At 39.1% G+C, this 14,160-nt stretch overlaps 1 protein-coding gene across 7 annotated transcripts; it reads left to right on the forward strand.

Moving 5' to 3' along the window:
* The first annotated feature begins 672 nt into the window (after positions 1-672).
* Positions 673-13,006, forward strand: plat (plasminogen activator, tissue). 7 transcript variants are annotated; one of them, XM_034872985.1, is made up of 16 exons: positions 700-790; positions 6,056-6,127; positions 6,379-6,466; positions 6,880-7,003; positions 7,234-7,368; positions 8,203-8,313; positions 9,147-9,321; positions 9,520-9,611; positions 9,704-9,878; positions 9,976-10,061; positions 10,194-10,259; positions 10,376-10,580; positions 10,685-10,821; positions 11,145-11,285; positions 11,446-11,594; positions 11,674-13,006. In XM_034872985.1, exons 3-16 carry the CDS (start codon positions 6,404-6,406, stop codon positions 11,839-11,841), a joined length of 1,827 nt encoding a protein of 608 aa, XP_034728876.1. In that variant the 5' UTR covers positions 700-790; positions 6,056-6,127; positions 6,379-6,403; the 3' UTR covers positions 11,842-13,006. The 7 variants fall into 7 exon arrangements, with proteins under 7 accessions (XP_034728878.1, XP_034728875.1, XP_034728880.1 ...); XM_034872987.1 differs by lacking the exon at positions 6,056-6,127 and having other exon boundaries at positions 673-790; positions 6,880-6,922; XM_034872984.1 differs by lacking the exon at positions 6,056-6,127 and having other exon boundaries at positions 684-790.
* The last annotated feature ends 1,154 nt before the right edge of the window (positions 13,007-14,160 follow it).

A 14,160-nucleotide genomic window follows, 5' to 3' on the forward strand; every position in this document is an offset into this window, starting at 1 on the left:
TGTTAGTTTTAATGTACCTGCATACTTACCAAAGTCAGTTTAAAGCTCCAGGAGTTTGAAAACACACTACATGATAAAAGGAAATACTACAAGCTTCTGTTTCTAGAATACCTTTGTTTTTTATTTTTTGTGCACGTTGTTATATGTAGTAGATGATTATAATCTAGTGTTCTAAATTTTATGAGTTTTCACTGCCCTTATCCATATACATCTGTTGTTTGTGTGTTGTTTGTAAAGCAAAATATTTAGAAAAAAGGTCTGCGTCACATTATATAAACACTGACTGTGGACTGAATTACACACCCTGAACAAGGCTGTCTGCGCTAAATTTTCTATTAGGAAATAGCTAGTAAAATAAAGGCTTAATATTTTTGAAGAAGAGTGCCTGGGGTTTCCCTTTTTTTCCATACTTAATTGAATTCCAGACCCCAAAGTGTACCTTCCAATGACTGAACTTCCTGAGCACCCTGGACTTTTTTGTCTTTCCTATGAATTACATAGATCCACATTTTTTTTTATAAACTTCCTAACTTCAAGGTTAGGGTATGATTTGCTCTGTGAACCTCCTGTGGCACTAGGGACTGTCCCGTCGGCACCGCCCAGCAGGCTGCATCATCATCCGGGCCGCCAGCCCCACTTCCCCGCTAAGCCCCGCCCCTTCACACACCGTCAGAACCGGAGAGCTCCGATAAAAACTGAGAACAAGCTCGTTTCGAGCGAAAAATCCCAGGGACACTCAGACTACTGCAGAGACACTGTGACGTTACCGATTCAGAAGACTTTTAATTTGGTAAGAGCTTGTTTTTCGTATTTAGTTTACTCAGATGCTACAGATCTATACAGAGTATGCATCTGGGTGCCAAAGGTTCTTATTTTGTTTCATTCTGAATCGTGCCATCATGTCTTCATTAGATGATGATACTGTCTGCAGCATTTTATTTTATTTGATGTGTCAAGAATAAATAGATGACATATTTTGCTAAGATATTTAACCAGTAGGCCTACTCTTTAGACCAGTTATGGCTAAGTAATATTCAAAATTAAGTATATATAAATTCTTAAAGTACAATCTTAAATGATTAGATAATCCTATACTAGACAGTTATCTTGATAAAATAAGATTATTCTCATCTTGTTAAATGCTATTTAGCAAAAAAATCTATAAATTCATTTCAGAAAAAGAGTAGGGAATATACATTTAACCCTTGTGTTGTCTTTTCGTCAAAATTGAAAATCAACATTTTTGTTGATGCTTTTTATTGATGTTTTCAACTTTTTCTCACGTTTTTGTCCTTTTTTTCAACACTTTTGAAGCTTTTTTCAAAGTCTGTCACTTTATTTTATGTTTTCAATGCTACTTAACACTAACTCATTAACTTTAGTTTTACAGTTATTTTTGGGAATTTATGGTCCATAAACCTCATTTATACGAAATTAAACCTAATGTTTGAGTCAGAAAAGAAGAAATTTGGAATAATTACACAATAATTAAAGGAATAGATGTTGATGGATAATCACAGACTGGAATATGTCAACTTTTACCCAATACTATTTCAAAACCACTTTAATTTTTTTTCTTCAAATGCTATAAAATTGAACCAGACACCCCAAAATGAATGAAAGTAGAGATTTGTACTTGCCAAAGAGCGTTGTGTGGAATCAATCATGTTATTTTTGGTAATTAAAAAGAACAATGATATAGGACAACGGGTCAGTTTGAAGCGAGGACAACATGAGGGTTAAACACATGGTTATAATGACGTAGTGATTTACTGTGGTTATAGGGACTTACATTTGGTCTATAGTCTTTGTGTGGAGGTGAAACTGTGTCTTTTCATTTGTGCTTGCTCATTCATTTGGCATCCCAAAACTTTCTCACTCTGACTTCAGAAGCTCTTTTTTTTTCTTTCCTCTCTCCATCCACAATCACCTGTTTGTTATGGTGAGAATCCCATATGATTTTTCTCACCTTGTCACACTCTTTACCCACAAGGTTCACAAGGTTGTTTCAAATCTTTATCAAAATCGTACAAGAACGCAATGATTTTGTGCACCGCTGCTGTACTTGGTGTGTGTTTATATTATCAAGGAACATCACCGTGATTCATTTCAGTATGTGTGTGTGTGGATCTGTACCACTTTGAAACCTAACCTTCACAGGATCACTGACATGCACGCTCTTATCAGGCTAAGGAGTTGGATTTGCGTCTGGAGCTGGCTCCTTTGGGATTCTTCTCCTTGGCATCTGACAGGACTAATTTTCTCCATTACACGGATACTCTGTACTCTTGCATGTTGAGATAAAGTAGAGTTTGTATCCATTATCTGCCTTCCCGGCAGTGTGGTCAGCTATGTTTGTGCCTCACACCGATGTTTGTGACTCAGAGGGTCAGCCTGTTCTTAAAGCTGTAAGTTAAGAGTTGGTCAGACAGAGGATAATGCTGGACCAGACTGTGGGAACAATAGGCCAGAAGATGAGGCTAAAACCAATTCTTAGCTAAAACTAAGTCCAAGTTTCACTTGAATCTGGAAAAAAACCTTCCCACATATCTCAAATTGTATCTTATTCTAATGGCCTCAATACAGGTTTTAAATCCTATCAATGCATCTCTGTTTCTTTTTCCGTGTGTCTTTGTGCAGTCCTAGAAACTGGGATGACTCAGGACTACTCACCATTTTGCTGCTGAACTCTGGGATTCAATTTCATTTCCCTCCTATTTCGCTTTTTTACCCTTCTCCCCTTTCTCTCCCCTTTCTCCATTACTTCATCTCCTTCCACGTAGTTGTCTCATGCTCTATGATCTCCTCAGCGTATAGTCATTTCTTATGTCAACACCTGCTCTTTTTACCTACCTTTTTAGGCTTTATGAGTCTGTTCTCTCTGATAGGAAATTCAAGGCTTCATATTGTGTACAGAGGCGAGCTGAAAGGCAACAATGCAGCCCTCTGTTCTTGGGCACATTACAGAGACGGATCACAGCTGGTTGATTGAGGCTTGCCCGAAAACCCCTGGGTAAAGAATGCAGAACTACTGCTAAGTAGCTTACCAACTTGACATTACATGCCATAACACATTATCAGCAAACATGCTACACATGTGCAAACCTCTTTAACGAGGGAACAACGCCTAACTTGAAGGTATTGTACCGGGTGAATGCAGGTTATATAGGGATCCCAGCAGAACAAACCAGTTCAAAAACAAGTTTTGAGGTTTAGATTTGCTGCCACCGCTATGACAAGAGAATGGAATAGCTTTTACAATCCCCCAATGTTGAGCTTTCTAAGAAATATTGTGAAGTAACTTACTTCTTAACTAACTTAAAGTTTCCTCTGCCAGTTTCTCCCCTGGGTGCCAGCATGGGCAGTCCACCCACTCTAAAAACTTTATTAAGTATCAGTTGTGACATTTACATTGAAGAGAGACAGAAAAAGTAACCAGTGAATAAAGTGAACCATAATTTGAACTTCACATGGAGATGCAACTATGTTCCTTGCTCACCATCTAACCATTCTCACCGGTTAAGACTTTTCAGCCTGGTTCCTGGAAGACCAGAATTTCTCACTTCTAACCCTTACAACCTCAGTACACAATCATTGCACATTCTTGCTAATAGTCCGGTGAACTTGCCGCTAAGAACTAAAAGATTGTGTTTAGCACTAAAGATCAGTATCTTCCAATGTAGGGAAATTGCACACCAATAGGGAATAAATAACATTGGAAATCATTTACATTTTAGCTTTGAACGTTTGTTCTGTGCGTGTGTTTGTGTGTCTGTCTCATCATCTGTTGTGTGTTTAGCTCTACTGAAGTGGGGCATCCCAAAACTGCTGCTATAAAGCTGCTGCTGACTCACTGTCTGGCTGCTGCTATTCCAAAGATGTTTTTATTTCTTTCATTTATATTTGACCTACTAGGGGAACCACACTCTCCTCAGGCTGCATACTTGGTTGTACATGTTCTAACTATTAACTGATTGGCAGACATATAACAGACAAATGCCCTAACCTGTGCCAGTTGAAGTTGTCTGGTGTCCTACTCATTTCTAAAAGAAGCTTGCTTACTGTATCTTCTACAAATCACCATATCAATAGCGCTAGTCCATGTGAGCAAATGAGCTATCATTATTGGTTGTAGCTCCTCCTGACATGTTGTTGAAGTAAAAATCAAAGTTGGTTTTTGTCCCATTTTCCTTGTGAGAAGAGACTTTAAAGTGTTTACTGAATAGTTACTGATGCTATTTATTGGCTCTTGATGCAGCATGCAGTCAGAAAGGTAGGTGACATGCGTTTGTAGTTTGACTTAGGTAAAACCTTTAGTATCATTTAGAACAAAATGCATTTTGTAACTCCACACAATCTGAAATTCACATAAAATAGTTTTTTATTTCTCAAATAGCCCTAGTTATTCTCCAAAAGAAAAGGTGCAATACATCTATTGCTGAAACTACTAAGAGATTTTGAGTCATGTAACCCCAACTAACAAAATACACAGTTTTTGGATAGTGATATAGTGACACGTAGGGAGTTAGTTCCACTCAGTGTAAATCACATAATATTTGTTTTCTGTAAATGAGACTTATTCATGAACATGTTCCATTTTGTGTTTATGTCCGTTCATATACATTAAATGTTGGAAGACAGACCACAGAAACACTTAAAACAGGCCAATTTCATTGTGGGCTTGGCAAAAGAGCTGTGTTTATGGCACCCAAACAGGGCCTCTGCATGTCAGATACCACAGACTTTTAAAAAGGGTGGGGTACAAATATTTTCATATCTGTTTTAGTGCGCGCATGTGTTGATATGTTTGCACATTTCCTAAATGCATGGGGCCCACGCTGGCAGTTTTTTAGCAGGAAACATATGTTTATAGCTGACATGGCTGAAGAGAGGGGCGACTGAACAGCTGCACAAAGGAAACTAGGCAACTAGTGTGTTGTTGTCGCCCTGCCAGTGAGGCTCAGTTGGGGTGTAAAAGTGCAAGGCAACAGGGTTTTTTATTTGTGTGAGACAAGGATAGCTTTCAAGGGACCTGTCCACTTAATGGTGAGTGTGTGAATGCATGTCTGTGTTTTAAAATTCAAATCCTGAGAGGGAGTCTTTGTTCCAAAGAACAATGAGCAGAAGAAACAGTAAATCTTTGTGTGTAGTTGTGTTGATTAGCTCCACGTTCCTGAGCACTTTGTGTGAGATAGTGTGTGTGTGGTTGCCAACGTAGCTGTTTTACCTCACTAATATATATTCTTTGAGCCTTGTCAACCACAGAAGGTGAGTCAGTGGAGAACCAGCCAAAGGAGCAGAGAATATAAAACATGCAGGCATGTATGCACTTGGTTGGTGCTGTATGTCTGGATCTTTGCATGCAAGTGTCTGTCAAATCTTCCAGTTTTTTTTAAAGCAACTTTTTATATTAAGGTCATTTATACTTTTCAGGCCTCATGGTGTGCCACTTTCTTTTTCATCTCTTTCCCATTTTCCTTTCTACTCTGTCTTCCACCCACCCCCTCCTTCTTTTGTGACTCATGTTTACTCACACTTGACTTTGACAGGCGCTCTTCTCCATACAGTACCTCTTTTCTGCATATAACTACTTTAAAACAGAAAGGAGAAACATCTGTTAGGAAGTCTTTTATCAGTTTTTTTTAATACTCTTTTCTAAAAGTTTTGAAGGGAACTATAATTATTAACTTTTTTTTTGCTAAAGGCTTTCCCTTTAGTTTCCCCCTCTTTTCCTTTAAAGTCCAGAGTCACTTTATCCTCCTACAGCTGCTGCTCTGCTCTGTTAGAGAAGGAATGCTGTCAGTATGGTGCAGAAACCTTTTGCTCTGCGTGCTGTGTCCAGATTGTGTTGTTTGATGTGGGGGTCAGTATCTTATTTTAGCATAAAGCGAAGATAATCGGTTTCCTGTTTATTTCCAGTGAGGAAGTTATAGATAAACTATGATAAAAGGGAAATCAAGCGGGACAGCAAAGAAATATAGTATAGCACGTTGTTAAAACAACAAGAAAGTCAAGAACACAATCTTATAAAACTAAGAAACCCTTTTCTCTTCAGTGATCTCACTCAGTATTAGGCTTAAGGATAGAGGAAGGAAGCTGGCCAGGGAACAAGTATAATCGGGAGAAGGTGACCAATAATGATGGTTTTCCTGCAATTGTTGGCTCATTATTAGTGACAGATTCATGATAAAAGGATTTAGATGGATATACATTGTATTCTTTATTGTCTATTATATTATTTTTATTGTTAGACAACAAAAAAATCCATGCTCTCCACACAGTTCCTTTAGGTATACAGCAACTTACATATGTCCATCTTGACTGTATTAGCTTGTAAAAAAAAATGGTTTTAACATGCAACATATTTTCTCCTTCCAGCAAATTGAAGACCACTTGAGAAGCCATGATCAGAACACTTGGACTGTTAATGCTCCTGTCTGCTCTCTGCTGCAGCCTAGCGGACAATGTAAGTCATACATCCTTATCACCAGAGGACCACAAGTGGTTTTTGCATGTTTCAGGCCATTAACTACAAATCCTGCACACTTAAGAGCTTATCCTAGTACATTTTAATGTTTGTTGTCTAAAATCCATCTGAGCAAACATTTAATCTGTTTGATATTTGTTGAGTTTGAATCTCCCTGTTCTGCCGCCAACTCTCAAACGTTGGTTACTGGAGAACTTCTGTCCTATATGTACCAACAAGTGTTGTTTGACAACTCATAGGCAGTTTGGGAAGAAAGTTTCAAGTGTTTGCAAGTTAATTTCCACAGAACACTGAAAAAATAAATGCACTTGCTGCCTGGGTTGGAAACCAGTGCCATGCAGCCAGCTCCCATTTACTGCTGCTCTGTATTCATTGTCTCCTTTCTGTTGCAGGTGGAGCTGCTCCGCACTAAGAGAGGGACTCGTTTTTACAGAGGTGAGCCTGACAGGCAACCAGCCAGACGGACGCTTTTGATTATTCATATCGAGAAGTCTTCACCTTCCTTTGACACTTCCTGTGAGCCCCATCACACTTCTTTTTGTCTTTCCTATTAACACCATCACCACCATCACCATTATCAGATTCTTCTAATTCACTGTTTTGTAATTCACGTTTGTGTTCCTCCCCATTTTTGTTCCTTTTCATATTTGTAACCGCTTTTACATGTGACAATGATTACGTTTTCTGTGTATTTTCCTGTTTGATTGGTTGTTTTCTTATGTTTGTGTTTGTGTGTGTTTTCTTAGTACATTGTGTGGATAGTGAAACATCAGCAGTGCATGGTTTTGGGGACACTTGGCTGCAATGGAGGGGACAGCGTGTGGAGTATTGCCGTTGTGCATTAAGAGGACGAGAGCTTTGTCATATTGTCCCCGTCATCAGTGAGTGTGATAAAGACGCAGACACACACATACGTGGATTGGTTGACTTTCTTGTCTCTTTCTAATCAGACTTTTTTGTTTGCAACAAGCAGAATATAATCTTCTGCTTTGCTCATGTGTCTGTCAGTCTGCTTGCCTGCCCTTACTGACCTCTCTGTCTTTCATGATAGCTTTACTTTACGTTACAACTTCAATGATTATTTTTTGTTGGTTTGACTGGCTCATGTGTCCAAATCTGTGTTATTTCAGTGCATCCAAACGAAGAGCTGTTGGGTTTCTGTGTTTTTGAGTGGGTTTAGTTTAGTCTGAGATTGTTTGAAATACTCTTGCCAGGCAAGCCCTCGTGCTCACTTTCACCCTCATTGAGAAATTCTGTGAATCATGATTGCCCTTCTCTGAGACAAATTACAACCACATTTTCAACCCGCCAATCTGCACCGCCTGTGAGCTCATACCACTGGGAGCGAGTGGGATGCTGTTATTCTGAACGCTAGCCTTTAGGAAATGTTGCAATAATAAATGAAAAAAACGGACTGGTGATGCCATAAAACTAGTTCTGCTCTAGAAAGAAACCATTGGCGTGTCACTATATTTTAAAAGTGAAGCTATAAAGATGTTTGAGAGTCAGGATGAACCATGCACACAGACCTTTACATACTTCTCAATGTGTCAACGTAAAATGTGAAACACAAGGCCAAATCCACAAATTTAATTCTCTGTATACGCAAGTGGTCACAGCCAGTACACCATATGCCGATTTATTAAATTATTTTTGTTCTAAAAAACTGGATGACATTTAACTCACTTACTGGTTCCCCGGTCTGCCCCTTCCAGACTGCTATGTGTCTCAGTGCTACAACGGAGGAACCTGTAAAGAGGCCGTGTACACTTCAGACTACATTTGCCAGTGCCCTCCAGGCTTCAGTGGGACACAGTGTGAGATCAGTAAGTACTCAACAAACTCTACTGCACAATTAATCTGCTTTTATTCGGTTTATCGATTACATTTTTTTTCTGTGAAATGTCTAAGGCTGTCTTCAATGTGATGCCTTTTTTTGTCAAGTCTAAAACCCAAAATATAAAACAGCAAATTATCCCAACAAAAGAAAGTAGATCAGATCTTTCACTTTGTCTAGTATTTAATTTGCATATTGGTTTTACTTCAAAGCAACATTGAACCCAGCCATGACCATCTCAGGATGGCCGGTGACACAACACTGATTAAAACATTGTACATACTTGTTAATGACTCTAGATAAGGTCACGGTCTGACCGTGTGACTCATACAGTAGGTTTAATGGGCCTGTGGTTTGTAGAGAATAATCATTAACCATGGAAAGACATTCTGGTATATATGAATGTTTTTGTTGCTGCGGGTGACTGTTTGGGGCTTTGGGGACACCCCACCCTCTCGTTTGGATAGTTTTGCAAACCCAAGTGGTCACAACCAAGGGATTTCAGTGAACGAGTAATGAGTTACAATGGCCAGACTCCATAAATCTGAATGCTTTTTTTACGATCATCATAGTTTATGTTTGGTTATTTTTTTAAACCACTAATTGGAAAAATACTATATAAACGCCATGTTTTTATAAGTGTAATGTCTTATATAAGATATAACAATGTTTTCATAATGTTTCCAAATATTTTGAAAGATTCAATAAACTTGCTTTATTGTGTCAAAATAAATGAATTAGGTCAGTTTTTAGAGTGGTATCAGTCTCATATATAGATTTGTGACATAATATCCATTTCAACTTTGTCTTTTACTCCAATAGACACCAATGAGAAGTGCGTTGTGGAGCAGGGTGAAGGGTACCGCGGCACATGGAGCATCAGCCATTCAGGAGCAGAGTGCATCAACTGGAACTCTACGTCTCTGAGAGGAAGGAGGTTCACAGCTACAAAAGGGGACGCCAGCAGTCTTGGACTGGGCAATCACAACTTCTGCAGGTATATGTGACAAGTATAATCTGTTAAACCCAGAGAATCTGTTCGAAGTAACTGCCAGTAGTCATTTTGTCCATGCAAATCAAGGTGGGGTTCTCATCGCCGAAACATACTGGTCAAATTTGATGTTGAATGTTTTTTCATCCTTTATGTGGGCCAACATGTTTACTCATTGCCCTTGCCTTTAATTTCCCCCCTCAGGAACCCTGACCAGGACAGCACTCCTTGGTGTTACATCTATAAGGGCACTCAGATTGTCTGGGAGTTTTGTTCTATGCCCAAATGTCCAGAAGGTAGAGCATTACCTAAAGCTAATATGCTGAAATGCCAATAATCAAAATATTAATTTCTTTGACACTCCCTTCCTCTGTGTGTTTTGGACCAGATAAGTACCAAAAGTGTGTGCTTGGCTCCGGTCAGTCATACAGAGGCACTGCATCTGTCACTAAGAGTGGCTCTCGTTGTCTCCCGTGGGACTCTCCTGTTGTCAAGCGTAAGCTCAACAATGCTTGGAGAGCTAATGCATTGGAGCAGGGGCTGGGCAGCCACAGCTTCTGCAGGTAGACATGCCACCACCATTATTAATTGTTAGATGTTCTCCTTGCATGCGAAAAGATGAAAATAACTCATTGCCTTTCTTTTTCCTTTATCTAACAGGAATCCCGACGCTGATGAAGGGCCATGGTGTCACACCTACAAGAACATGAAGCTGACCTGGGAGCTGTGTGACATACCTAAATGCTGTGAGCTTCTATTTTTCCATTGTTTCATATTGCAGCAATATTAAAACACAGAAGGGAAATTATCAACACTGATCCTAGAAGTTCATAAAGTTTCTTGCAATCAGACTTACATAACCATATTTTCTTTACTAGCGAGACGTCCAGCTGTCATCAGCACTCTCGGACCACGTGCCCCCACCACTGACAACAATAATAAAGGTAGGACCCATCCAATGAAAATTACCCAGAGTCCATTTCCTCTGATGTGTTCAGTGTGTGGTCCATAGTTTTTACTGTTATTTAACCACCATCCTGCAACCCTGTCCTCTGTCTAGCAACATGTGGCCAGCGCTTAGACAACACCCTGAATCGCCCGGCGTTTCGCATGTTTGGGGGCAGAGAGAGCGACATCACGGAGCAGCCGTGGCAAGCAGCCATCAATGTTTACCAGGCCCGACACAGAAAACACTTCCACCGATGTGGTGGAGTCCTCATTGACTCATGTTGGGTCCTGTCTGCTGCACACTGCTTCGAGGACAAGTAGGGATGACGCACATCTTTCACACACATACAAATACATAATTCATATTATTTCATGTGATCCAACATACAAACATATTCTTCCTTCTTCAATCTTTTTTCAGTGATAAAGCAGAAAAATTGGAAGTGATTTTAGGAAGAACGTTTCGGAAGCAGAATTCCACCAGCGAGCAGATTTTTAAGGTTGAGAAGTACTGGATCCACGAGAAATTTGACAACGAATCATTTGACAATGACATCGGTGAGGGAACATTTTAAGAGACAATAATCATACAGTTTTTAATAAAAATTTTGCATATCAATTTCTATATATCACTGTTGTTACTGGAAACTTTCTATTATAAAAAATGTCAAATTTTCATGAACTAAAAAACTAGCATTTTAAAACAGAGTTTTGGCATGCTATAAAGTGAATGATGACAATTGTCTGAGACACTTTAGATACCATATTTTTACCCAGCAGTGATGATTAACCTTAGGTTTGCAGCAAATGCTTGTTAAAACATCCATCTGTGTTCATCTCACATTACCCCGACTTTTCCTCTGGTCACTTTCCACATGCAGCTCTCTTGAAGCTGAAGACGGACATTGGCATCTGTGCTGTGAACTCCCCTGAGGTTCTTCCTGCATGTCTGCCTGAACGTGGGCTAGTTCTGCCCGACTGGACTGAGTGTGAGATCTCAGGCTATGGAAAAGACTCGGAATGTAAGCAAACATCCCTCTTTTGCATTTGCCACTATTGTGGCAAATGTGTCGGTTTTGACTAACCAGCAGAGGGCAGTGTAAGCCTTTTTTGCAAATCTTTAACTGATTTGTTTTGGGATAGGAGATGCCGAAAGTACTAATGTTAAACCTCACTCCACAGTTTCTGCAGAGTACTCCGAGCGTGTTAAGAGAGGTTTCGTTCGCCTGTGGCCCAAAGAGCGCTGCATCCCAGATATGCTGTCTGGGCGCACAGTTACCTCCAACATGCTGTGTGCAGGTGACACCCGAGGCCTGGATGATGCCTGCAAGGTGAGCTTTTTTACATGTTACCTTCTCAATAAGTCAATGCTTTTTACTATTTCAAATTTTTCTTGAACTTCACCAACAGGGAGACTCTGGTGGCCCGCTCGTCTGTCGGAACAATAACAAGATGACTCTGATGGGTGTGATCAGCTGGGGGGACGGGTGCGGGCAGAAGGATAAGCCTGGGGTCTACACCCGTGTCACCCATTACATCAACTGGATCAATGGCAAAATTAATGCCAACCCGGTCTAAAGTAAGAGAGACTGCAAAGAAGATGTTGATGGATGACCATACCTGTTAACACAATGGGTAAAACAGCAAACGCAGATATGTTTATCATTGAGATGATAGACAGAGGGATCCACAGAACTCTTATTCTGTTGTTAATCTGTCATATAAAATCCAAAAGGATGGAGGTTTTAAACCAGCAGGACCACTCCTACAGAGGTGCATAAGAAGCACAGCAATTGTGCGTTTTCATGCTTAATGTAGCTCAGAGCTCTAAAGTTTTCCTTACTGTGTTGAATGTGACAGAATATATGGACAAAAACAGAGGAGAAAACCGTTTTCCTCCTGCTGGGCCATTTTGATCTGGATAATCCTTTTTGTCTCTTCATGCATATAACATTTTCTAAATATTTCATCCACCAAACTGGAGGTTCAGGCATAGAATAGAAAATATCAGTATTTTTCTCTGCTCTTTCTGGTTGGCATTATGTTGCTTCATACAAAGAAGTCACAGTGGTACACCTGAGGACAGTAGTGCTTTGAATCCAAAAGAACACTCAACCCAAGCATTTACTTTGCACAGGACAGTATGTCACATAGGAATATTGGCCTTTTACATGCCACTCATTTAGATGTGAGGTTATGTTGGCCTAATTCGTTGTATTGCAAAATGTTCTGCATTAGCCTACTTTGGGGCTTTAGGGGTTCCAGACCCCAAACACAAAATGAATCTGCTGGTTCAGATTCTGCTTTTTGTCTGCAGTTCTAACTCCTTTAGCTCCTTTCTGCCGTGTAGATGGGATTAGATTTGGACAAGTAGAAGCTCTGACATATTACCACTATTCAACAAACCCTGTTCTGTGTTCTCCCACTCTGGAAGTCTGTTTTTAAATCAAATATTCCAAAAACTTCTCCACCAAACACTTGGGTTGAGCCCAGTTTGTACTGTATATAGCATGTGTATTATCTGAAAATTGATTTTACATTAAACTGCTTCATTGCTGCAAAACAAACTCCCTTTGTTTTGTGACTGGATTTAAACTTTTTTTTTACTAAGTTAATATTTATGTGTATTTTATATTGTATTGGAGAAGCTACTTTTGTACTGTAGTTTGATAATTTATTGTCTTTGTCAATATAACCACATCTGGCAACATACTCCTTTGTCAATAAAAATATTGGGAATAAATCTTTTTATGCTTCATGCTTTTTGACCATGGATTTTATTATCTTAAATAAATCACCAATAAATTAGTTACACCATGGCAGCTTCACAAAGGTCACTGAGTTAACAATGAAAAGGTGGTTGTTTTAATCATTATAGCATGTTTATTCTATCGTTTTGTGTCTGAACCATTACTGCAATATCCAAATCAGAGAAGATATTTGTAGAAGATATAATTTATAGACTTGTGCATATTTTTTCTCTTGAATGTTCAAGTGTTAATTTTGACACGCTTTCAACTTTTTCTTTTTTTAATTTTACATTTTGGTAGCTTTTTTCCTAATTTTTTTTCTGCTTTTAAGGCTGTCTTGGACATTTGTCATCTTTTTGTAAATTTGTTGCTTTTTCTGAAATTTTTGTGGGCTTTTTGTCGCATTTTTGTTGACATGAAGCCCTACCAAAGTCATTTAAAGAGTTCCTTAGCTATCATAGAATTTAGCAAATGAAGCAAAACAATGATATATATTTTTTTAACAACAACCTGTTTCACAGCCTGAATATGAAAACTCTCTCCTTCTGGGGGAATTTCTGAGTCACAGAGTCTGCAACTAGGCGGGTGAAAATTGATTGTGAAACCCAAATTGATATGTGGGCCGGATCTAAATCTGCAAGGGGCTGGATTTGGCCTGCGGGAAGTTTGACACTTGTGTAATACACAGTCAAGTGGTACTGACCTCCCCAGGTTTCACCTTTCTGACTATATGTGAGATTTTTTACCCTCCCGTTTACAGATTAAAACTTGTGTGTATTATGCTGTCTGCCTGTCCAACTATGTTTTGTACATGACCTGTGCCTGTACCCATTACTCGTTCAGAAAATGTAAGAAACAGGAATTTCCTTCATATGAAAAAACAAGGTTCAATTTATTCATTCATAAAATATGGAAATTACAGCTTCCCCTGTTCTATTTAATAATGCTAATTACAAAAACTAAACAAAACCATAGATAAAAACCACAGAAAACAATACCTTCCATGATAAAACTGTTAATACAATGAAAAACAAACAACGGCATTTTGTATTACAGTAAATTCCAATTCATGTCCTCCATTAAATGTTTTGGTTTCAGCCCACTTGACCACAGTGTACTTCTGTCCATTGTGGAATTCATTGATGAA

This window comes from Etheostoma cragini, chromosome 5, assembly GCF_013103735.1.
Source record: "Etheostoma cragini isolate CJK2018 chromosome 5, CSU_Ecrag_1.0, whole genome shotgun sequence".
In the NCBI taxonomy this organism is placed as follows: Eukaryota; Metazoa; Chordata; class Actinopteri; order Perciformes; family Percidae; genus Etheostoma; species Etheostoma cragini.

Coding starts and splice junctions, on each gene's coding strand:
- plat (XM_034872984.1), top strand. CDS start 6,404: ATGATCAGAACACTTGGACTGTTAATGCTCCTGTCTGCTCTCTGCTGC. Junction 6,467..6,879: donor GCTGCAGCCTAGCGGACAAT/GTAAGTCATACA, acceptor TTTCTGTTGCAG/GTGGAGCTGCTCCGCACTAA. Junction 7,004..7,233: donor ACCTTCCTTTGACACTTCCT/GTGAGCCCCATC, acceptor GTGTTTTCTTAG/TACATTGTGTGGATAGTGAA.